At 35.9% G+C, this 23456-nt stretch overlaps 1 protein-coding gene and 1 non-coding gene across 6 annotated transcripts in view; both read right to left on the bottom strand.

The window, feature by feature from the left end:
• Chd1 (chromodomain helicase DNA binding protein 1) overlaps positions 1-21164 on the bottom strand; it is a 91798-nt gene extending 70634 nt beyond the window's left edge. The window contains exons 1-2 of one of the 5 annotated variants that reach the window (XM_071612382.1): positions 20698-21164; positions 18508-18704 (exon numbers count right to left, since the gene is read on the bottom strand). In XM_071612382.1, the coding sequence (XP_071468483.1) occupies positions 18508-18560 (53 nt within the window). In that variant the 5' untranslated portion in view covers positions 18561-18704; positions 20698-21164. Of the gene's footprint in view, positions 1-18507; positions 18705-19268; positions 19287-20135; positions 20218-20697 lie in introns of those variants that run through there. The other 4 variants (XM_027927623.2, XM_071612381.1, XM_071612379.1 and 1 more) reach the window with 4 other exon arrangements.
• Positions 6339-6413, bottom strand: Trnam-cau (transfer RNA methionine (anticodon CAU)). The gene has a single exon. It is a non-coding gene; the product is annotated as a tRNA-Met (tRNA).
• Positions 21165-23456: the final 2292 nt, after the last annotated feature.

Raw genomic sequence — 23456 nt, 5'->3', positions numbered from 1 at the left:
TTTATATCAGGTGAAAAAAATTTATTTGTAGCTCTCATTTGTTTTCAAGACTATTTCTTTATTCTATCATTCCAGGAGATGGCAATTTACTATAATTAAGCTACTATAAAATGTAATTTACATTAAAATATCAATAATACTTCTAAGAAAATCATTTAAATTTCTCATGGTTCTACAAAAATAAATCTGAGGTAATAACAAATTCTCGTAACATTTTCTAACATCCACACACAACCATGAGAAAGCAATTATCATCTGATTGAGAAACTATCTTTCTTCCCATTTTTAATTATTGATCTAAAGTAGGAGAGAAATCACCTGAACTAAACAGTTGAGTAAAACTGTTTTTATTTTCATGGCCGTTTTTGCATGTGGTATTTACATATGAATAGTTGGAAACTTGGGTATTAAATCTCTGTAAATATGGTAGACTCAGCTTTTGACAGAATTTCATCTAGCTTCAAAAAACCCATAAGTAACAGCTTGTGCAGGTACATACAACAAAAGTTTTACTACCTTCTGTAATTTTCAATAGTACCACCAGATGGCAGAACTGGCCTAAGAAAACAGACTACAAAATAAAGTTACTCTAATCCTTTTTTCAGAACAAGGACTTATTTTTTGCATAATAAACATGTGCAGAAAGGATTTTGATTCCACAAGTCAGATATAAGTTAAAATGTCTAAAATAAGAGCAAGTGTATCATGCTCTTAACATCTAGTAAAAGGTTTTTCTTCCTGGAAAACAGTGAAAACTTGTCTCTGAAAGGTTTATGCTATCAAGATCATTTTGCCAGTTTCTACCCTTTCATCACATGGTTCTGAGGCCCCAAAATAGCACAGTGCCTTTAAACTCAAAAAAAGAAAAAAGTTAAGTGCAGTAGTGCACACCTGTAACCTCAGCTACTCAAGAGGCTGAGGCAGGAGGATGGCAAATCCAAGGCCAATCTCACTTAGTGAGACCCTGCCTCAAAATAAAAAATAAAAATGGGGATTTAGCTCAGTGATAGGGATTGCTTCAATCCCAGTACCACAAACAAATCCAAACAGTTTTTTAGCAATGATTTTATTTCTCTATTTAACACACTAGCTAAGAAAAATTTTCACTGACTCAATAAGACACGAAGTAGAGTAAAATGAGACAAAGTCCTTACCATTAAACAACTAACCTTGAGACATTCATGTAAACTGACAAATATCTTTTTGTGCTATGTTTAAGACAACTGTTACAGACATAACTAAACTGGTACAGTAATCAAGAAGCATTCAGAATGAAGTGTTATTAAACTTAGTCTTCAAGTGAGAAGAGTTAAGCAAGAGTCCTCATTTTAATAGCTTATAACTTTTTTCACTATATTTTTTCCAGAGTACTTAACACAGAACCTTGTACAGCTGGGTGCTCAACAAATACTCTGAAAGTAGATGGATGAACCCAAGCACCATGGCACAAGCCTGTAATCACAGCTACTGAGAGGCTGAGGCAGGAGGATCACAAATCCAAGGCCCACCTAGGCTACTTGGTGAGATCCTGACTTGAAAAACAAAAAAGGTTGGGGATGGAGCTCAATGGTAGAGAACCTGTGGGTTTCATCCAAGTAACACACACACAAAAAAAAATAAAGTAGATAATGAGTGAATAAATCTGGGGGAGGGCTCTATTATAGGCCTACATTTTAAAATAAATCTTCCAGATGCACTGCTAGTCAAAACTGCTCCTTAGGGATTCAGGGAGTATAGCTCAATGATAGAGTGCTAATTAGCATTTGCAGGGCCCTGGGTTCCATTCACAAGTGTTCACACACCCACACACACAACACTGCTTGTTAACAAATCAAAATTCTTAAGTGAATATAGGAATTTTTCCTTTCACATATTTAGGGAGTAATTCTGTTTGGAAATAAAACCAACAGTATGACCCTAGGTTTACTATTAGAATGTGTTTACCTTTGGAATTAGAAGTATTTATTTTGTTACATTGTTCTCTAGTAAGATGAAGAATAGGTGGCTGAGCACAGTGATGACTACCTGTAACCCTAGCAACTCAAGAAGATGAGGGAGAAAGAATCACAAGTTCAAGGCCAGCCTCTGCAACTTACTGAGACTCTGTCTCAAACAAAAAGGACAGAGAATGATGTACTTCAGTGGTAAAAGTTTGATTCCCGGTACCAAAAAAAAAGCAAAGATGCTGTGGGAGGAATACCAATGGGTACTAAATTATACTTAAGAGAAATAAGTTCTGGTGTTCTATTGCACAGGTATAAACTACAGTACAAACTACAGTTGATGACAATGTCATTTATTTCAAAAAACCAAGGTAGAAGATTTGGAATGTTTTCCCAAAGACAATGTCATTTATTTCAAAAATCCAAGCTAAAAGAAAATATTTGGAATGTTTTCCCAAAACAGAAATGAGATAAACATGCTTAACCTGACTTGAACATTTTATATATATATATATATATATATATATATATATATATATACACACACACACACACACACACATATATATACACACACACACACATATCACATGGTACTTCATAAATATGTACAGATCTAATGTGTCAATTAAAAAAGGAATATGCAGAATGTAGAATATCTTATTTACTGCTACAGAGTGATTTCTAGAATATAATTTTTTAAAAAAGCAAGATACAAAACGATATGGTATGCTTCCTCTATACAAGAAAGATGGAAATATTTATATACACTTGCTTATTATTTTGAAAAAAGCAAGAATAGCAGCATAAACCAGCAACTAATTTAAAAATGGCTGAAAGAGTAGAGGCAATACGGATTGCCAAATATTCTTCAGTTTTGAAATTGTGCAAATTTTATATACCTTGTTTATACATTCAAAAAATTAAAAATGTGTGTGTGTGCAGCGGAAAATGGGAAAAAAATCTCTATATTCAGACATAAAAGTATAAGTTAAAATATATGAATAGCCTTTCCCTAATAACTCTTTCAGCCTAGTACTACAAGTGCTCCAAATTTAATCTAATCATAGCATAATTTTAAGTCTCCAGTCTTTCTATAACAAAAGTCAGACACCTATAAGGCCTTTCATGAAAGATTTCATCCTAGCCTAATTCTCCATTATAGATTTCTTCAATTAGTTTATACCTAACAAGTTTAGCAATCATTAGTGATTGTGTGGTTTTGTCCATTATTTAATTAGAGGGAGCAAAATGGTGGCATTTTATCATTCTTCATTTATCCAATATAATTTCTTCTTTAGGGGCAATACAAAGAAACTTTCTCTCTTCATATTAGTTATCCTTGAGGCACAGTTCATAAATGAAAGGCATTTTCATTTCTTTTTCTTATTTACCAATTTTCAAAAGAGTATACAAACCACTAGCATTCTTCAAAGCACATCAATAATTTTTAAAGTTTCATTAAAACCTCATGGATTTGAACTTATTTCATAAATTTTAATACACTTTAGCATCCTTCTTGATTTCCATACTGTCCCACTTTTAGCCAATAGGAAATCCTTGATTAGCTCCAGAGTCCTTTTGACAAGACTTCAGTAATCTTTGATAGCTTACTTGCTTTTTGGCATGACAAGATGTCCCAGGCTCACCTTGCATATTTCTTGCCTCAGGCTGTAACTCAGAAATTTCATCAAAAAGCTCTCCTTCTGTTTAAATGGGAAAATAATAGGAACCTCAGTACTAGGTAAATCTATTACTCCTGGACTGGTTGTTGTTTTTAAGATTACTTTTAATGGAATGGACTAGGATAAGTGTATTTTTAGAGAAAATACATTAATTTATACTTTTCCAACTGAAATTCAAATTTGCAGATTTTTTTTAACCTAATTTCTTTGGTTTCATATTTATATCATCACTGGGATTGTGTTTCTTGGTTTCAAATATCTTTGGCCAACTAATTGCTTGCTTTATCTTAGAATACATATAATATTTTCAAAATAATACCATTATTAGTATCAACAATCATTACAATCTGATTACTGAAAGTTAAATTTTCTTTGCAATTCCTTTTGTTCTCAGGAATACTCACTCCCACAAATTACTGCTTTCAAATCAGGTGAAATAATTTTTTTGAAATTTTTTTTAATTGTGGGTGGACACAATAACTATATCTTATTTATTTTTATTTATTTTTTTTGTGGTGCTGAAGATCAAATCCAGTGCCTCACACATGCACTGGATGAGCACTCTACCACTGAGCCTCAACCCTAGCCCCATGAAATAATTTATTTCTGTGTAGCTACCAATTTGGTATAATTAGGGTCATTTGTCTTTTTTTATTTTTAAGGACTGCCTTGTATTCATTTGATTTAATACTGCTTTTTTATTACTTGGATCCAACTTCAGAGCTTACAGAGAAGTTAACTTCCATTCCTGTTTCTTCTATACTATATCCTCTCCCTTTTAAAATTTTTATCTTCCCTTTTATAATATAAGCAAATGAATATTTATGCTCCCTCTTTTATAATTAACATATTTAAAAGTCTTAAAGAAGATCATATTTCAGTTTGGTCAATCTTCCTAATCTTTCAGTTCCATGTTCAGTGTAAGATCCTATACTGTATTTGACTTTCATGTCTTTAATTGCCTTTAATCTGGAGAATTATATCCTAGAAATCTTCATTACTCCTCCACTGAACCACATCCCAAGCCCTTACCATTCCTTTATGCAACTGCATATAGACCACTTTGCACACACTCCGGAGTTTCAAGTTACCCCTCAACTAAAAAAAGGCACACTTCCAATTCTTTGATACTGTAAATAGTGGTACCAAAAAAAAAAAAAAAAAAAAAAAGCCCTTTGCAGATATCCTTTTGCATTTATGTCAGTGTGTTCAATTTGTTACTCTCAGTCAAAGTGAACATCTTTTAAGTTTTAAATTTACAATCCCTAGCACCCAGATCTTGAATCCTAAATACTACTCTACACTATTTAACTCCTCTGAGAAATGGCCTACCCTAAGGTTATGACAGGGAAGGTACATAATTGAGCCCAAACAACCAAGCTGTGTTAAAAATTACTTAAAAAAAAAATGAGAGGATGTTAGATATTGGCAGGAGTGGGGGGTGGGTGAGAAGACAATATGAAGAAGCTTTCATAGGACAAATCTGATATGAGCACCAAAATAAAGACAGTAAGGGATTATTACCCCATGAATAAAAACAGGAATCATTGAGTCCATGCTAAGACACAGTCAGCGGGGAGGGTTCTGACAGCTCTAAATGTCAACTGGTAACTGTGAACAAGGTGGTTGTGCCAGAAAAACAATCATTTGAATAACCATAGAAAATACTGGTTCAAGCAATAATCATTATTGGAGGCTACAATTAGGGGTAGAATTTGATGAGTAAGATATTTATATAGCTGCAAAGTGTCTTTTAACAAATAACTTATTAACTATGTTGAATAAGTTTAAAATCACAGTGAAGAAACCAGGCAATATCTTTTCCTATGGCAATGCCAACGAGGGCAGACAGGCTATATGAGCTTCAGATGTGATATCCTTCAGAAAGAAACCATTACTTGCACAGAATAAGGGATGTATAACCTGGATCTAACCGTAAGTGCACAAGACAAACCCAAATTGAGAAATATATTCTGTAAAATAACTAGCCTGTACTTTTCAAAATGTTCATCTCATGAAAGACAAAGAAGAATACTTCAGATTAAAGGCAATTAAGGACATGAAAGTTAAATACAGTATAGGATCTTATACTGAACATGGAACTAAAAGATTAGGATTGACCAAACCGAAATATTACAGTACTGTATCAATGTAAATTTTCCAGATTTTACTAACTATAGAGGGCATATGGAAAAATTTACCTTTATTCTTAGAAAATATATACTGAAGTGTTAACATGTAAGAGGCATGACTTTTGCAATGTATCAAATGGTTCAAAAAATTAAATACACATTAACATGGATGCAAATAATATGTGATTTTAAAGATAGAATAACAGAAAATGTGGCAAAAAGTTAAGACATTAGCGAATCTGGGAAAGGGCATATAAAGTTGATGATACTATTCTGGTAAGCTTTGTGAAATTTGAAATAACTCAAAATTTTAAAAACTAACAATTTTTTTTTAATATCACAAGCTTCTTCCTCCATTAACCTTCAATATTGTACAATTGTGTTTGCAGATAGTAAAGGGCACAAAGATGGAAGATTTAAAAGCCACAGAAGTCAATGAATATGGAAGTTAAGTAAACATTCACTGGCATAAAAAAATAAAAATATCTAATACATAATGAATCAACAAATTGGCCAAACTAGGAAGGTAGAAATACATGTTATTTTTCCCTTCTTTCTTTTTTTTTTTTTTTTTTTTTTTTTGGTGCTGGGAATTGAACCCAGGGCCTTTTGCATATGAGGCAATCACTCTACCAACTGAGCTACATCCCCAATCCCTAGAAATGCACATAGTTTAAAAAAAAACCTGAAATGATAAAAATAAATGCTAAAGGAATTTAAATAAAAATTGTATTCAATACCTGCCTCAGACACTGCTATTAACTCACCATGTCTTCTTTTCCTTAATAACAGAAATTCCAATGTTAAGATCAATCAGTATGGCCAATATCTGACAAATGAGACATAAACACAAGTTTTGGGTTGTACTGCCCAAAAAGCTGTTCAATAGAAGCTGGCTCAACTAGACATGCTCCCTTTATTGGCCCTTCCGATTTTCCTTGAAAGTTTGTAGACAACAGCAGGAAGAGATAAGATAAAGTGCTCAAAATGTATATCTCTGCAGTTTCTTTTAGCATAAAGGCTAATATTCTATCCCTACATTACCAAGGTTATTGTATTATAGTCTATGTTCTTAATAACTTGAATGAGTTAAAAAAATTAACATCCTCTTCAAACTCTAACCTGCAACAAAATCACCACCCCAATTTTTTTTTTAAAGAGAGAGAGAGAAAAAGAGAGAGAATTTTTTAATATTTATTTTTTTTTAGTTTTCGGTGGACACAACATCTTTATTTATTTTTTATGTGGTGCTGAGGATCGAACCCAGTGCCCCGCGCATGCCAGGCAAGCGCGCTACGGCTTGAGCCACACATCCCCAGCCCACCACCCCAATTTTTAAATGTGTATGCATGGGTTCCATTCCATACTTACTAAACCCTGTGACAAAGCCAGCACTACAACTGATTTTGAGGTTTTAACGGCTTACCTTGGGGTTCTTGAGATAAAATTATTAAAATCTGATCTCTACCTTTACAACTATCAAAAACCACTCTCTCTCTCTATTTGCACTTCAGCCTCACTGAGTTCCTTTGGCCCTCTTGTCATGCTCTTTCTCACCTCCCAGCCTTGGTTTAAGTTGGTATCCCTACCTATTAATCACCACCTGACCCTCTTCCCTAATGTAACTATTCTATTATTTATCCTTCACTTCTGAAGTCATGCTTTTTGTAGACTTCCTCCTCAAGACAACTTTAGGCAACTGGCACTTAACACATGGTAATATGAACACCTACTTTCTAGTATCGTACCTGACAGATTCTAAAAAGATATCTGTGAATTAGTAAATGCTTAATACTATCTCCTCTTTTGTTTTCTAATTGAAACTACTGTAAGCCTCCATCTTCCACACAAATTCTCATTTTCTTCCAGGTTTCTTTGCTTCTATATTTCTTCTTTTGGTTCTTCATCTAACTTATCTAACTTAAATGTAATATATAGAAATAACTTCTGAAGAATCAGAAAATCTACAAACACTGAGTCCACTTCCCACAGTCACAACTGTGCAAACCTAAAAACACTGGTTCCTATGGATGCTGCATATATGCTTCAATTCATAAATTATTTTTTCCTGAAGAAACGACTAATACTTGGAAATTTTCACTCACGTACGTTATCTGGTTGGTCCTTAGGGTCCTCTCTTATTTATTTTCCTGTAAAGATAATACTTTATATCATATAATTCTAATTTATAAGATATTTTCATACTGTGTTTCCATTTTATGCTTACAATAAAAAATGTCCTTGAATAATAATGATCATCACATTCCACCATCATTAATAATCCCATGCCCTTCCCTTCCCCCCTCAAACCCCTCTGCCCTATCTAGAGTTCATCTATGATATGAAAAATTATGCTCTACATGTGTAATAAGAATTGTAATGCATTCCGCTGTCACATATAAAAATAAATAAACAAATAAATCAATAAATAGATAAATGTATGTCTTTGAAAGCCTATGTAAGGAGTTTTCCTAGACCCTTACATAGGAGGCAAAACTTCAGGGTTAATAATATTCTTCATTTCAGCTGCAGCCAAACTCTTAGTTCCAATACCAATCCTGGCCTGTTGGCCAAAGTTCCCGATGTGACCCTTCAAATATCCCCTGTGCTGCCATGTTTGTTCAAAAGTTACTGCTCTGGGATCCCTTTTGTTTCTGGTACATGTAAGTAAGCCTTCTTTCAAGTTCAGTCACACAATTTAGTGGTTTCCTTTGCTCTACTTTGCCTAGCATTTTCATATATTTGAGGGAAGGGACTGCTCTGGAAAGCAGAGAACGCCAGCATGACAGAATGGTAAAATTCCCTTTTTCTATTCCCTGTTCTCCATTCAAATCAGTCCTATGACCTAATGAAAACATTAAGACTCATCCTGGGTTTAGGAATAAAATAATGACGACTTTCTAAGAAAAACAGTAGCAAACAGGCAGCTGCTTTACCATTATACAAACAGAAGAAACTAGTACTGATAAACCATGAAGATTTAAAATGTCAAGAAAGTAATATTGGTGTGGGTATGAAAGTCATAAGGGGGGAATGAAAGAACACCTCAAACCAGTAATACTACAGAAGGAAAAGAGATCATTTGTGTATTTAACCATAATAAGTAAAACAGATTGTAGGGCTGGGGATGTGGCTCAAGCGGTAACGTTCTCGCCTGGCATGCGCGGGGCACTGGGTTCATCTTTAGCACCACATAAAAATAAAATAAAGATGTTGTGACCACAGAAAACTAAAAATAAATCTTAAAAAATCGCTCTCTCAAAAAAAAAGATTGTAACAAAGCCTTAAATCAATAATTTAATTCTATTAAAGATTACTTGTCTCTAACACATAAAATTTTTCCTTATTATATTTCCATTTCCCTGCGTTTTCGTCTTATTGTTTTAAACTGTAAGTAGTATTTAGATGAGTTAGACTCGTGGTTGAATGGGTGATATACTAATGGATACACTGATAGAAGGTAATCTAATTGTCCATAAAAGTTTATAATAGAGGACTGTGTGCCTGAAAAACAGAGCTGTACACATAGACAAAACAAAGAACTGTGTTTATTAGAGAAGCACACTGTACTAAATTTTCATTTTGTCTTATTCTCTTCGCATCCTAATACTGTTTAGTTAAGTTTCAATGCCATTCAAAAGCATTTCTTTGGGAGAATTTTTTAAAGAATTTTTTTTACACACACCAAAGGGAAAATTCAGGGTTAATTTACTGGTGTTTGGAAGTTCAACTGTGTATTATGCTTTCTAATCCTTTCTTGTCACTGTAATTGTTTATATCTGTACACTCATTAGATGAGCCTGAGGTTTCTGCTACATGGAAATAAATATACTTTTACACTTGATCTTAGCCAAAAGGCCGAGAAGCGATAATAAATATACTTTTAAGATTACTGTGAAAATGAAAAGAGAAGTAAAGCATACTGCCCTACTTAGGATTTCAATATTGATAAGTATAATAGATAAAACCATTGATCTTTTTCCTGAGTTCAAGATCAGAATCATTATTTCAAAGTTTGTTTTAGGTGTCCTTTGGACTGTCATAATTAACAAATATAGGAAACGTGTATGAATAATAACTATAAATATATTAAAATATTCAAAACAAATTATATAATAAAAAGGAAGATGATTACTAGTTGGTACCATGTATCAGACATTAGATTCTTGTTCAATCTTCCAGTTTTGACTGGTATAAGTCCATCCAGCTAAAGATAAGATTTCTCAGTATTTCTTTCATCTAGTTGTGGCCTCATGAATTGGTTTTGGCTATAGAGATAGGGTCAGAAATAATGTGTGATATTTACATCATATCCTTAAATATAAAATGGCTTGCCTTATATCCTCTTTCCTACTCCCAGCTCCTTCGTGCTTGTTGAAAATAACCATTGAATAATCAGAAATCATATGTTAAGAACAACAAATCTGTCCCACGAACCCTGGGTACCTACATAACCAGAAAAGGTAGAGTTCACTTACCTGACAGTGAAAAACAATAGCATCTGAGCCCCTGTGTTTTAGGGTCTCTAGCAGAACATATTAAATCATTCAATAATTAATACACTGTATTGTTTGTGCAATAAGTATTTTTGGAAGAACACTTTTTACACATACATGATTTGACTTATTTGCTCATCAACTAACTATTATGTAAGGGTTTTTACTGGGGGCAAAAAGCTGTGGAAAAAAGAAAAATATAAAAGATGGATTAATTTCTGAAAGTAACTAGAGGTGGCAGAAAGGAAACTGGAGCAAAACTTACAGACAATAACTCAGCAGAAGTATCCATCCCCGTACTTTTCCCCATCTGGAAAATGTCTCTTCTCAGAAATAAATAATACAATTTTCCATTCTTTAGGACTACTCAAAAAAATATCATGCCCTTTATGTATCTATCCCTACTTTCCTCAGGCACAGGTCAACTGTTTCAGCTCATATTCCTACAATATTTTGTTCATACTACTTATAATTCCTTCACAATATCACAATTATGTTTATACATATACTTCTCTTCTAACTATACCTTGAATTCATTAAATTGGAACCTTTATTTTAATTGTTTTAATAGACCATTATCTGCTTCAGCATAACTAGAAAAACAATATGGAAAGTAGTAGGCAATAAGTAAACACTAAATATTAACAAAAGAACATGTTTGTGGCAAAAGGTGAATAATTACTTTCAAACTTTTGGACCACAACCTAAAATATATTTTACATAATAGTGTGGTAAACACATGCAAGCACACAAAGTTTTATCCAATAACACAAAAACTACCACCAAACGCTTTAGAAAATTCAGACTATCTTTTCACCTGTATGCCTCTAAAACTCAGGTAAATGCCATTGATGTGCTAGGCACTTGCCACCAAAAACAATAGTTCATTTATGCATTCAACTACCAAAATACAAGAAAAAATTATCTTATAAAATGAAATTTTAAAAAAGTAGATATGATTGCTAGAACTGCTAGAGAGGGGTACTAGGAAGGATAACTTTTAGCATTACTAATTTCAAAGGTAACTGTTTGAGTTAGCTGTGTTGAATCTGAGGCAAACTAAAAATATTTCCTTAAATATTCTCTAGTAAGCATTTAAGGAATGATCAGATGAGAAATAGGGCTATATATAAATACATTTAAAAATCACTGAAGAATAGCTACATAAAATACCTATAATTTATCACAATATCAATGACATAATAAAAATAACTAATTCTATAATTTAAAGCTATAATAATTTCTAGCAGATGTTTTTCCTCCATTAGTATAACCTGTAGAAATTAACTTTCAAAATAATCAAGTTGGAGATGACAACAGCTCTTAGAGATCACACCAGACTGCCATGAGATGAAGTGTGTACATTTCACTGCATTCACTCTCTTCTACTAATATCATCTGCCTTAGTATAAACTTTCTTTTTACCTAGCCAGTCAAAATGTTTCACCATCATAAAAACCACATTACCTCGGCACTTCTAGTGTGCATGAAATTTGAAGATTATCAGTGATTTAAATGATCAAAGAAAGGCAAAAACAAAAACTACACTAACACCTTACTCATAGTATTGATTTGAAAGTTAAACCATTTGTCCTTGTAATCAAATTTCTCTCTCCTACATCTGAACTAGCACAGGATTTTGTTATATCTCCACATTTACTACATCCATCTGACATTACATATTTGTGAAGGCATCTCTCTTGATCATAAGCTTCAAAGAAGAAATTTTAGTGTTTCATGGTATCTACCACACAGTAAGCTTCTCAACCATCCAAATTAAGTTTCTAAAGACAGATAATCTTATTTTTGAAAGCAACCACAGTAAAGCTGACAAGCGTAATTGAGAGTGCCCACTATAATGTCTTATGCCCCAATTCTGAGAGAGAGAGAGAGAGAGATTATCACAGACACTGAATTCCCAAAGTTAATATATTTGAACACAATTTTGCCACTGCTTTTTCTTTTTTGGTACTGGGGATTGGACCCAGGGGCATTTAACCACTAAAGCATGTCACTGGCTCTTTTTTAAAATTCTGAGATGGGCCCTTTGTAAGTTGCTTAGGGCCTCACTAAATTGTTGAGGCTGGTCTTAGCCTCCCGAGTTGCTGGGATTACAGGTGTGTGCCACCATGTATGGCTGCCTCTGCTTTTTAATCTCAGTGGTTTTAACTTGGATCTGACCTAATCCATCAATAAAGATATATTTGAGCATAGTTTTAACATTTAATTAAAGTTGACTTTTGACTAAGCATTCACCTCATATCACAGTAACAGATAATAATATATTTCCAATTGTAAACTGCAATTCCCATAGTTACTCATTTATAACAAGTTGATTCTGGCACAATAGAGTCCTAGGGTCTTTTCCTAAAACTAGTGGTTCTGACCAGTTCACTCACATGGAAAATAAATAATACACTACCAAAGGTATCTTTCTATCCACACACCACCCCCCACTTTTTTTTTAATTCTGCGATACATCCTCTTTTCTCTTTCCTTTACCTTCAGGTATAGAATTACAAAGCTAGGATACCCAACATCTAATATAAAGGATGTGCACTTCTTCATCAGGGAACATGATTTCTATGAAAACTATCTCCAAGCAGGGCGCAGTGATGCACACCTGTAATCCTCCCAGTGGCTCAGGAGGCTGAGACAGGAGAATCGTAACTTCAAAAGTCAGCCTCAGCAATGTTGAAGCATTAAGCAACTCAGTGAGACCTGTCTCTAAATAAAATATAAAATAGGGCTGGAGATCTGGCTCAGTGGTCTAGTGCCCAAGTTCAATCCCCAGTACCAAAAACAAACAAACAAACAAAAAAACTATCTGCATCACTCATATGAATATACACCATTATTTCTTCATTTTCCCCCAAACTTTACCAATTCTATTAAGATTAGAAAAGTTAAAGAAATCCAGTAATTTACCAAATTCCATTTTCCTTTCAGTTCACATCCACATCTATATGGCCCCATGATCTAAATATACTCACTTAATTGATTTGTGTATATAAACTGTTCCTTCCACTATTGCTTCCAGATTATCATAATCTTTTTAGAAGTTAATTTATAGCTTTAAAACATGGTAAAAATGTTGAATAACTCCAGGTGAATAGTTTCAGATATGTGCATATGAATTTTGCTATGAATACAATTCTTCTGGAAATCTTTTTAAAATGGAAATGATGATTCAGTAAATCTGAGATGCACAGGGGAACTTTTTAGGGAGAAGGAACTGTTCAGTACAGTACCAAGGTAGGATAATTTTATGCATGTGTCAAAACCCATGGAACTTACATTATGTCACAGAATAAATATAATTAAGCAGATTTTAAAAGTCAACAAGTATATTGGAAATCCTGGGGTGGAATTGAGACTAACAAATGAATCTAAATTTAGTACAAATTTATGACATAATACCTTAATGAAGTTGAGGGCAAATAAGCTAACTTGAGTAACTTTGGAAAACAGTGGTTTGACTACAAACTGTAAGGCTAAATATTAAGTTACACTGTACATAAACACTGTATACCAGTTAATAAATTTGTTTCTCCTTGGAATATAGTCTATAAATTCTGAAACTGCTTTACATACATGCTATGTTGAATATATGAATACACAGAGGTTGGATGGTAGGTTTCACATTTCTCATGTTAGACTTACAAAGTTATAAGGGAAGTTGAAATGACCTTGTAAGAAACGATATATGTGGGCTGGGGATGTGGCTCAAACATGCTCGCCTAGCATGCGCAGGGTGCTGGGTTCGATCCTCAGCACCACATAAAATAAAACATAAAGATGTTGTGTCCACTGAAAACTGAAAAATAAATATTAAAAAATTCTCTCTCTTCTCTCTTTAAAAAAAAAAGAAACGATATATCCTTATTTTAATATGTATATAGATAGACACAGAAATAACTTGATTCAGTATGTAAACATGTGTCACCTATCTCTGTTCATTTTGTCTAAGAGGCCTAGAAGAGTGACATTTGAGTAGCAACAAGCACAGCTGACACACAACTCTTCATTTCTAAAACCATCCTAGAATAAATAACAAACCAGTGAAGTCCTTCAAGAATGGCCAATTATATGTCAAAAGGATGGCTTTGTGTTAAAAAAAAAAATAAGATGACCTGAAAAGGCTTGCATAACCAAAGTTTAATTTCACAGCAAAATAAATAACTCACTAATAACAAAAAGTATAAAATATATATACATAAATCTTTGTATATATATAAACAGAAAAAAAATGGAGAAAAGAATTCTTTACAGAAATTCTACTTAATATATGCAGATATACTCCCACCAGGAGATGGAGTTTAATTACCACTCAACCCCTTGAGAGTGAGCTAGACACAGTAACTTGCTTCCAGGGAATACAGTATAAAAATTTTTCTACAGAAAAATTTAACTTGGTAACCTCGCTTTGTGAATTTTAGAAAAGAGATTTGGTTTTCTTTTCTTTTTAATTAACATAATAATTTCTGTGTAACAAAATAACATTTACAGGGTACTATGTCATAACTCAATAAATGTATACAATGTATAATGATCAGATCAGGATATTTAGCATGAAAAGTATTTTTATTCAGGACATTTCCATTAATCATATTTCCTACTCACTACCTACCACCACTGCCTCACCAAAACATTTTAGAAGTTGAGATCCAAAGAGGATAACTGAAGCATGAAACAATAATTAAAGTATTTCACTTCTATTGCATAATAGAATGAAAAGGACATAACTTTCCTATGTTAATATATGAATACACAATCAATGAAACTCCACATCATGAACAACCGCCAAGTATACTAAGTAGAATCCTAAGTAGAATAAGTTATATCCTATGTATGTATAATGTCAAAATACACTCTACTGTCACATATTTCCTATGCCAGTGTAACATACGGTTCCCCTACATAAATGTAAAATCTATACATTTATATTTATTATTATTAAAAAATATTTTAATGTATTAATGTTGTTAATTGTTAACAATATTGTTAATTAATATTGTTAACTGTTAACATTGTTAACACTGTAAAAAGACATAGTGAAATAAAGGTCAATAAAATTCCATTGCCACCTACACATGAATTCTAAATGACTATGACTATTAAGGCACATCAACATTTCCCCCCACTCCATAAGAATTATTCAGAAATATTACATTTATATTTAGGGATTAAAGTGATTCAAATAAATTCTTAAATGTACCTGGAAATTTTGTTGAAAATTTAATCTACATGCAAGTACCTATTAATCAATCCAAGCAAATTATAATCCTATATTTCAGGTATTTACCCAGGAATCTATTAATAGGGTAAATCATTCAAGATAACTTTACAATTAAAAAAAAAAAATAAGTCTAACCGGGATTTGAGAAACTTTGTTACAAATGACAACAAAAGTTCAACACAGCTGGAAACCTGCTTTGAAATCTTCCAACATTATCTTTAGAAAGTTTAACTTCAGTTATAAAAAAAAAAATGGTGTCGAGCAGAAACTGTTGTACAGGTGCATCCTGGCCCACATTTCATAATAAGTAAGTTTCAAAACAGTTATAATATAGCCAAAATGACCTATTTCCCTGAGCATTTTTTTTTTCTTTTTGGTCAACAGTTACAGAAAGTTCTCCGTATAGAAGGAAAACCCTCTTTTTTTCCTTTTTGGTAGGAAGTTAATTATAACAACCAAAATGCCCAATAACATCTTTTAATTCTATATTTCACTTCAGAAACTTTCACAAAGGAAAATTCTGCAGTAAAAACACATTTTAAAATTCTGGCCAATAAAAATCAAATTCTTCTTAAACAACCTGCCATGTAGTTACAACTTTTGATTTTTCCAAGAAAATTCCTGTAACTAAGTTTACCTCTCAGTCTTTTAACTACGCAGGAGCTCTTTTCTTTACAATGTCTAATGAGTAAAGCATTGAAGGGAAAAAGTGAGAAGGGACTGTTATAACAATGACAGCTGAGCAAGGAAAGAGCAAAACATCTATAAGAAAGAAATGAAGGCAAAACAGAACCAAGTCTCTCTCTTTCTGATAAATGCCAAAGCAGTTGCAAAAACTAGATAACTTGATAACCACACTTCTCAGAAGCACACAAAACCTGTACAGTAGAATTAGTGACTCAGAACAATTAGAGAAATGTTTTGCATTCATTTAAAGTAAGTATGCACTGTGAAAGAATCCTTTAAGTAAATATGATTTCACAGGACTTTTTTTTATTTTCACCTGTACAATTAAATTAGCTTTAAAATTCCTTTTTGCTTTAGGTATGGCAGCAAAATATAGAAAATATATAAAACATTACTGGAATAGATAAATGGTCAAAATATACCAGCAGGTAATCTCCCTGCATATCCAAGTAGAATATTTTCCTATTTTGTATGGAGTTTGACTCCTGGGTTTCCTCTGTATATTTCTACCTATTGGCCAATTCATTATTCACTAATGAGTAAGAGAATGTATATAACATGACTCTTTTCTATTCTTGTACAGCAATCAATATAGCTACAGAGATCTGAATCAAAGCTGAGATTCAAAAGACTTTTAACTTTGCCTCTGGTGATTGCAGTCAAACTCTGTTGTCTGCAACTTCACCATACTTTGTAATTAAATTGTAGGATAAAACTTTGAAATCAGTTCAACTTCTCATTTTATAACTGGGAAAATCATGAGAACTTACTAGTGCAAAGATGGTGTCAGCTCAAGTTTTTAACTCCTAGACTAATACTTGCTCAACTAAATGATGTTTTCCATAACCTATTTCTTACTCTACTCTCTACAATATTCTTGCTATCCAAACATTCTATCAGGGAAAGGTGATAAAATACACTAAGCACGGCCAAAGAATTTCAAGTTTCAGATCAAATACATAAGCACAACATAATTTTCTATCCAACTTTTTTTCTTAAACCCTACCAACTTGTCTGTTGTTATCCACCTCATTTCTCCATCACTATAATTAACGTCTCAGTTATGTAGCACTGTTACATAAAACATATTAATTATAATAAGCAAATGTTACAAATCTACACATTTTATTAGAAACCATTTTAAGTCCTTTACCTATAGAAGCATCTCAATTCTCAATTTAAAGATAAATGGTTTACACTTCATTGTATTTATTTATTTACTTACTTGTTTTTGGTACTGAGGATTGAACCTAGTGGCACTTAACCACTGAGCCACATCTGTATCCCTTATTTATTTTGAGACAAGGTGCCCACTAAGTTGATGTAGCTGGCCTCAAACTTGTGATCCTGTCTCACCCTCCTGAGTTGCTGGCATTACAGGCATGTGCCGTCATGCCCAGGTCCCCATTTTATTAAAAGAGCAAAAATCAGAGCATCAGAAATTAATTTACACTAGTTCACATAGTTAATAAGTGGTAGAACTGTTATAAGTAACCAATATGACTTCAAAATTCATTTTGCTGATTTTCACCTATGATAAGTGCACATAACTATGTGAATTTTATTTCAATGTGCAAGTAACTCAAAATTGGGGGTGCTAAAAAAGAATTTAAAAAGAGTATTCCGATGTGAAGAGTTGTTTTTTTAAAAACACATAAATTAGACAAATCTAATTTAAAAAGATACGGCACAAGTAAAAACTCTTAACTCATTCACAGATAATTAAAAGTTCACCATGAAAATTTAAAAAAAGGGGGGGGGGGGGGAAATACAGTAAAACAAATGTCCAGATCAATGTTATCTATAAAGCTTTCTTCAGTGGTAAAAATGTTTTCTATCTGTGCTGTCCAAGATAGTAGACACTACTCATGTGATATTAAGCACTTAAATGTGTCTGGTTTGTCTAAATAATAAAATTTTGAATATTCTATGATTTAAATTTAAACAGCTACATGTGGCTAGTGGCTACAGCACTGGACAGCAAAGGTGCAAAAAGCCAAATGCCAGGCAAAATGAGTGCACCAATTCTTACTATATTTAAGATTTTTACCAACAGTCAAATCAATTTGAATACTTTTTTTTGTATGTTCCAGCTTCCATTATTACCTCAAGCATAAACCTAATATAGATTTAAGTACTTCAAAATTCAAAAGTTCCAAAGAACTTAAATATTTTAAAAAATATTTAGAATAGGTAATGTCAACAAAGCTTCAAATACTAGAACCCTTTTCAATATTTGGATGGCTAAGACTACAAATTTATAAAAAACAGCAAATGGATATTCAGTTCTCCTCACAGTAAACAGTTGATAAAGTTGTTGCTTACCTTGATTCTCCACTGCTGTTTCTAACACTTTCTTCATCACTATGTCCATTCATTGTAAATATCAAGGAGTTTTAAAATAAAATATAAATCTTCCCAGTTTAAAAGATGAATATAAATACTGACTCCTCTTTGAATATCAAAAATTCAGATGAATTTTCTTGAACATTCACAATTTCCTGGGACCCTCTTTGATTCACCTAAGGAAAACATGAAAAAATAAGAACACTTTCTGTAGAAAAAGATAAATAAGCCCTGCTTAGAACTTGTAGAAATCTACCTAGGTCAATTAGACTAAAGATGGTAAGGAAGGGGTGGAGGTCTTTTACTTAACATATCTCAGCTTCTATTATGTACTTTCTTATAACTTACTAGAATTTAGCAGGCTATATTGCTAAAATGTTTTCCACAGAAGAAATCAAAACATTTGTGGAGTGATAAAACTTTTAGAGACTGCCACTGTGTATCAATATTTATATAATTTACTAAAGCAAAGTGGTACCATGCAACATATAACTACATCCCTAGAAAATGGAGTCTTATTTGATAATTTGATTAAATAAGTGAAGGGGGAAAAGGGTTACTCTTAATGAAGGCCTAATTTCTATCTCCAAGAACTTCATATACTCCTGTGAAGGAAAGTTTTGGAAATGTTCACATGAGAAAATAATAAAAAGTTACATAATTTTAGCAAAAATGCACAGGACAAAATAAACATGCTCTTTTTCAGGTAAACTGATAGTGGAGTGAAAAAAAATATTTACTAGTTTGGACTCGCAGAGATTCCATGAAAAAAATAAAAAAGTAATAGAATATACACTCTATGTGCTTTTTTTAAAGTAAAATTTGGTGCAACATAATAAAATACCAAGACACAGTATTTGCACTCTCAAGATTTCAGCACAACAGTAGAGTCACCTACAAGCCATCCACGAATAAACAAAGGAGATCTCTGGCAGGGGAGGGAGAGGAAGAAGCGGGGGAAGGAGACGTCAGATCCTTCCCCAGTCAGAAAGTACTGAGACAGCCTACAGAAGCAGAGCTGTCCCCAGACCTCAGCAGTGAAAATTTTCTCCTATGATTATCTGCATTACACACAAACACAAAGAGGTGAGGAAACAGGCTGTTGCCAGCTCAATCATAGAAGATTCTGCATGTGGATTGGGATCTTAATTCTCCAGACTTCAGGGTAGTCTACCCTCTTCTGCAAGAGCAGGTTATCTAAAAAGTAACTGTTCCACTCAACATTTATTCCTCAAGTTAAATATAAATTCCAACTTTAGTCAAAAAGCTTTACTATTATAACAAGTCTTAAAAATCTAAGTACTCTGCCTCTTTCCTTAAAGTCTTCGTTAAGAAAGTTCTCTCCTTTTCGTTCTTTCCCTTTCACCTTCCTTTCGTCCCTCAAAATGGCTTTCTCTGTGCACTGTAACTTCCTTTCCCCTCTCACTCCCTTCTCCGAGTAAGTCGTCTTTCCGAAACCCTTTTCAGAACCGTAAGTTTAAAGCTTAAAGCGCACGCAGCTCTCCGCTGTCTCTCGTGCGTCTCAACAATGACTCTTCTCTAAGTCGTTAAACCTCTACAATCCTCTACTTCTATCCTCTGTGTTTTAACAGTTGTTTTACTCCTACTAAGTTTCTGAAGCAGGACTCCAAGAGATTGGGAAACCATCCTCCTTGCCCGTCCAACTCAGTCTGGCTCCCCATCAGCCTCCCTTCCGGACGTCTCCCCTTTCTCCCGGGCCTCCATCCCGGTCCGGGAGTCTCTTCCCGCCTCAAACTTCCCGCAGAACCGCCCCGCGCCCTCCCAGGCTCGCCCGAGCCGCCGCCCCCTCCCCCTCCCCGCGGATCCCCACGTGCTGGGTGCCGGGGTTGCAGCAGGAGAGACGCACCGCCAAGCGCTCGCCACTCGCGGATCTCCCTTTACGACCCAACCGGCCCCCTGCCCAAGAAACCCGGGCCGGGCTGGCCGGCGCAAGGATGCGCTCTGCGGTGGCCGGCCTGCACTCGCCGCTCACACGCCCCCTGCGCGCCTGGCCCGCCCGCCAACGCCGCCACCGGCCCTCGCACAGCCGCCCTGGCCTTCTCCGGGCCACCGGGCCGACGCCTGGGCACCGCGCCGTCGCCGCCCTCCGCCCAGCGGGCTCTAGTCCTCCCAGCCACATCCTGACCCACCCGCCACCCCCTTTCTTACCGGCGGACGTGCGGGCTTGGCGGGGCGGAGGAAGCCGGCTCGCAGGCAGCCGGCTCCGATCGGCGGCCTCCCCCGCGCCCGGGCCCGCGATCTTGCCGCCGAGTCCTCGGGCTCCGGGCGTCTCGGGGTAAGCAAGAGTCCGGGAGGGATGGGGGAAGGGGAAAGACGCGGAGGGGAAGGGGAAACCCCGGCCCGCGGCACCAACGCGCGATTCCCTGCCGAGTGGATCCAACAATCAATTCATTATTGAAGCACCAAAGGCGAGGGCAGCAAGAGCGAGAAGTAACGAGTCGTCGTCTCAGCCGCCGTCGCGCGCGCGCTCCCGCTCCCGCCGCTTATCGGCCCCCGGCAGCCGCCATGACGCCGAGAGAGCGAGGGAGCGCAACCGTCTTCGTCGTAGCCACCGCCGCCACCGAGGTCGCCGTCGCCCCCGCCTCCCGCGCGACGTCAGCGCCTCTGCTCACTCCCCTTCCCCACAGGGCGCGAGACCGGCGGCCGCGCGCACGCTGAGCCCTTTCTGCAGGCGGTAGGCGGGGCTACGTCGGGGAGTTGTGGGCGTTGAGAAAAAAGCGATTGGTGCTGGGGCGGGGCGGAGAGCGTTGCGCGCGCGCACTTGCGGGAACGCGCACGCTGGATGCGCGGAAGCCGCCGGACTCTGACCAAGGCTGTGGCCGGCAGGTCCTTGCTCGGTGCCCGCCCTCCGTGGCCGGGCGGTGAGTTCCGGGAAGTGGGAGCTACAGGCTCGCTCTGTGCGGGTGTGAGCGCTACCGTCACTCCTACGGTCGCGCAAGGACGTCGCGGCGGAGACACTGAGGAGGAACCAGGGAGAAACCGGGGTGGGACTCGGGGAGCCGCGAAAGCACCGCCCTGGAAAAACCGGAGGGCCGCGTCGCGTGTAGTGTAGAGTCGCCCAGGCCTCGCCCCGCGCTCCCGCGGGCTCCTGGCCGGGTCTGAGCTTTGGTCCGCAGAGGCCGTGCGGGAGCTGCTGCGTCACACCAGGCAGCCTGGGAACCCAACTGTTGGGCAACTGTGGTCGCCTCCCGCAGCCTCCTACGCTTGGGCGACCGACCTGCCGCTGAATATCCCTCGGGGGTTGATACCTTGCACGGGCGGGGCACCGGAGGAGGAGAGAAAATAGAGTTCTGGTTGTTGACATCCTGTGACGTTGCTTGATTCATTTGCGGGTGACCCATTCCTGGTTCAGAAAAGAACTTTTACAATCTTTCCCTTTTAGGTCCCTCCATAGGGGGCGGGTTGGAGGGTGTGGTGCCGAATCGCAACAAAAAAAGCTACTCGAGGGACATTGGTAACTGTCTCAGTTTAACATGCTGCAATTTAGTTGACAGTTTCGTTCATAACTGTATCTGCAAGCCTCAGTTACAACCTTGTCAGTGTGTTGGAAACACTATCTTTTCAAGCATGGTGATACCCCATTTCGCTGTTTTTGAAAGCATTTTTGTATGGTCAAAATTAGTTTACACTTATCCGTTTTTAGGTGTGCAAATTTGTCTTGAATTCCTTAAGGTTAACGACCATTTTTGAAACTTTCTAATCCCATTCTTAAGTCATTTGATTTAATTTAAAGGCCTGCCTTCCAAGTCAAATGAATATGATTTCCATAACACAAATTCCCCGAATAATAATTCTTTCATTTGGGAGATACTTGCTTAAATGGTTTGGTCTATCTCCAACGAGCTTAAAATAAAATTCAAGGGTCTATTCACTTTGGGAAGTGGGGAGAGGTATACATGACCTATTCAAAAAACATGCCTGTCTTCAGTCATTAAATAGTGAAACAAAGTAGAACATTACCATCTTTTGTGTGCTCTACCTCCTTTTTTTTTTCCTTTTTGCTAGATATTAAATAGCTTTGGGCTGGGAGTGTGGCTTGGTGGTAGAGTGCTTGCTTAGCATGTGCAAGGCCCAGGATTCAATCCCCAGAACCACACACAAACACAAACACACATAGCTTTAATGCTGGGTTCAGAGGAATAGTGAGATCATACAAATCTGCATTTCTGAAGCCCCTTTAGTATTGTGAACTAAGTACTAATTTTTAACATTAAGCTTTGTATTAGTAATTAGCCTTAAGGATACAAATTTTGCCCTTTTTTTTCTTCTTGATTACTAGAATGATAACAAAAATCAAAGCTCCAGACAAACTAACCTTGACAAAGAATAATCAGAAGTATGGTTCAGATAACGAAGTCCTCATGTATAACTAAAGCACATTTTGTCATTGTATTACAAAAAGAATCAGTGTATAGTCTATTTTACATGTTTTTTGAAAGCATGTCAAACCTTTTTTGACTGCTTACTCTGCCTCTGATGAGCTAGTTTACCTATAAGAGCTCTAGCAACCTCTTGCAGAAACAATCTTGCCAAATTTATAATAAAATATTAAACATTGGAGATTTGTATTTTGAGTAAAACCATACTTTATTGCTCTGCAGAATTTTAGAATGTGGAGAAACACAAAGCGGAAAACTGCAATAATCTTGGCCATACTATTTTTTTAAAAGGCAGTAGATATTGCAAACATTTTGGATGATATGTTATCTAGAAATTAAATTCTCAGTTTCAATTTGAATAAACTATCAGTATTAAAAAATAATGATCAAACATTGATAATTTCAACATGTTATTAAATAGTAAAAATCTCAGAAAATTATCGACTCTTGGAGCATTTTTTGTTGTTGCTGCTGATTTTGGCTTTTTACTATTTAATTTCTCCTTTAGAAATTTTTATGTTCCTTGGG

The sequence above is a fragment of the Marmota flaviventris genome, chromosome 5 (genome assembly GCF_047511675.1).
Source record: "Marmota flaviventris isolate mMarFla1 chromosome 5, mMarFla1.hap1, whole genome shotgun sequence".
Taxonomy (NCBI): Eukaryota; Metazoa; Chordata; class Mammalia; order Rodentia; family Sciuridae; genus Marmota; species Marmota flaviventris.
The sequence above is the reverse complement of the archived record's forward strand: the minus strand, read 5'-3'. Positions and strand labels throughout refer to the sequence as shown.